The sequence below is a fragment of the Nematolebias whitei genome, chromosome 6 (genome assembly GCF_014905685.2).
Source record: "Nematolebias whitei isolate Nwh7 chromosome 6, NemWhi1, whole genome shotgun sequence".
NCBI lineage: Eukaryota > Metazoa > Chordata > Actinopteri > Cyprinodontiformes > Rivulidae > Nematolebias > Nematolebias whitei.
In genome coordinates, this window is record NC_056503.1 from 9972661 (window position 1) to 9973952 (window position 1292).

Consider the following 1292-nt stretch of genomic DNA (forward strand, 5'->3'; position numbering starts at 1 on the left):
GAAAGGATTACGTAATGTTTTACTTTTTATACAGATTCAATGCGATTTTCTTTTTCTTTGGTTGATTTTTTTTTTTCCATTTCACTCTTTTCCTTTCTGTTATGTATTTGACCCTTGCTTCCCTCCTTCTTTAAGGTGACACTTTCAGCTCCTCCTCCTCCGTCTTCCTCGACTGTCCTCTCTGAGTCATTAAACGTCTCTGTCAGCTTATTTTTCTGCTTCTCTCAGATTTCATCAGTGGAATAAGCCACATCCACAAACACGTTCTGCATTTAAGCCTGAGACAGAGAGGGAGGATGTGTCGAAAGACAAATTGCCTTTTATAACAAAGCTAATGAAGATATTGGCTGCCCACCACCCACACCTCCACCTCATCCTCTGTTTTTCTTCTCCTTTCCTATCTACCTTTTCCTACACGTTTCCTGTGTCCCCATGTTCCCACTTGACCTCGCTCCACCTGACAATAACTCACTTCCTCCCCTGTTTATCTTCTCCTCCTCCTCCCAGGTGGACTGTTCATTAGGAATACAGATCAGGAATACACAGCCTTTCGACTAGCTATCTTCCTTCACAACACCAGCCCGAATGCTACAGAAGCTCCTTTTAATTTGGTTCCTCATGTGGACAACATCGAGACCGCCAACAGCTTTGCAGTGACCAACGCATGTGAGTAGATATGTGGGAAGTTGAAACAGATGAAATGAAAGTATGTTCTCTTTTGTTGTTCCTGTCTGCTCCTCGGTCTTTTCATGTTTAAACTCTTACATGACATTCCTACATCACCTGTCACAAAGTGATGCATCTCATCACAACTCATGATAGTTGAGGACTGTGATTTAAACAGGTTTTCTAAAGTTGTTTCAAAAGTTAGTACATGTTTACTCTCTGCTCTGTCCACGCATGGCAGATACATTTGCACCGTCCGTGTCTGTTTGCTTTCTAAAACTAAAAGGCCACGCTCCTTTTCAACTTACAAATGTTGAGAATAAAATCAAAACTGCTATTCTGTATTTATATTTTATGTTAGTAGCATTATTTCAGCATACACAGTCCCCAGTGAGGCAACACCTTATGGGACACATTTAGAGAACATGTATAAAGAATGAATGAAGTGAGGAAAAACAACTGGGAGCAAGATGTACAAAAAAACAAATGTAAGGTTCCCATTATAGATGGCTAATAAATAGTTTATAGATACATTAACTCCCCCATATGCACTTTATAAATCATTAATAACTGCTAATTATGCATTAATTAAGGGTGACAGAGAGACAAAACTGACCAGTTTCTTG

General features: G+C 39.7%; 1 protein-coding gene across 1 annotated transcript in view; it reads left to right on the forward strand.

The window, feature by feature from the left end:
• gria4a (glutamate receptor, ionotropic, AMPA 4a) overlaps positions 1 to 1292 on the forward strand; it is a 192036-nt gene that overhangs the window by 4278 nt on the left and 186466 nt on the right. Inside the window, exon 2 of the mRNA XM_037677371.1 lies at positions 508 to 666. Within this exon, the coding sequence (XP_037533299.1) occupies positions 508 to 666 (159 nt within the window). The remainder of the gene's footprint in view (positions 1 to 507; positions 667 to 1292) is intronic.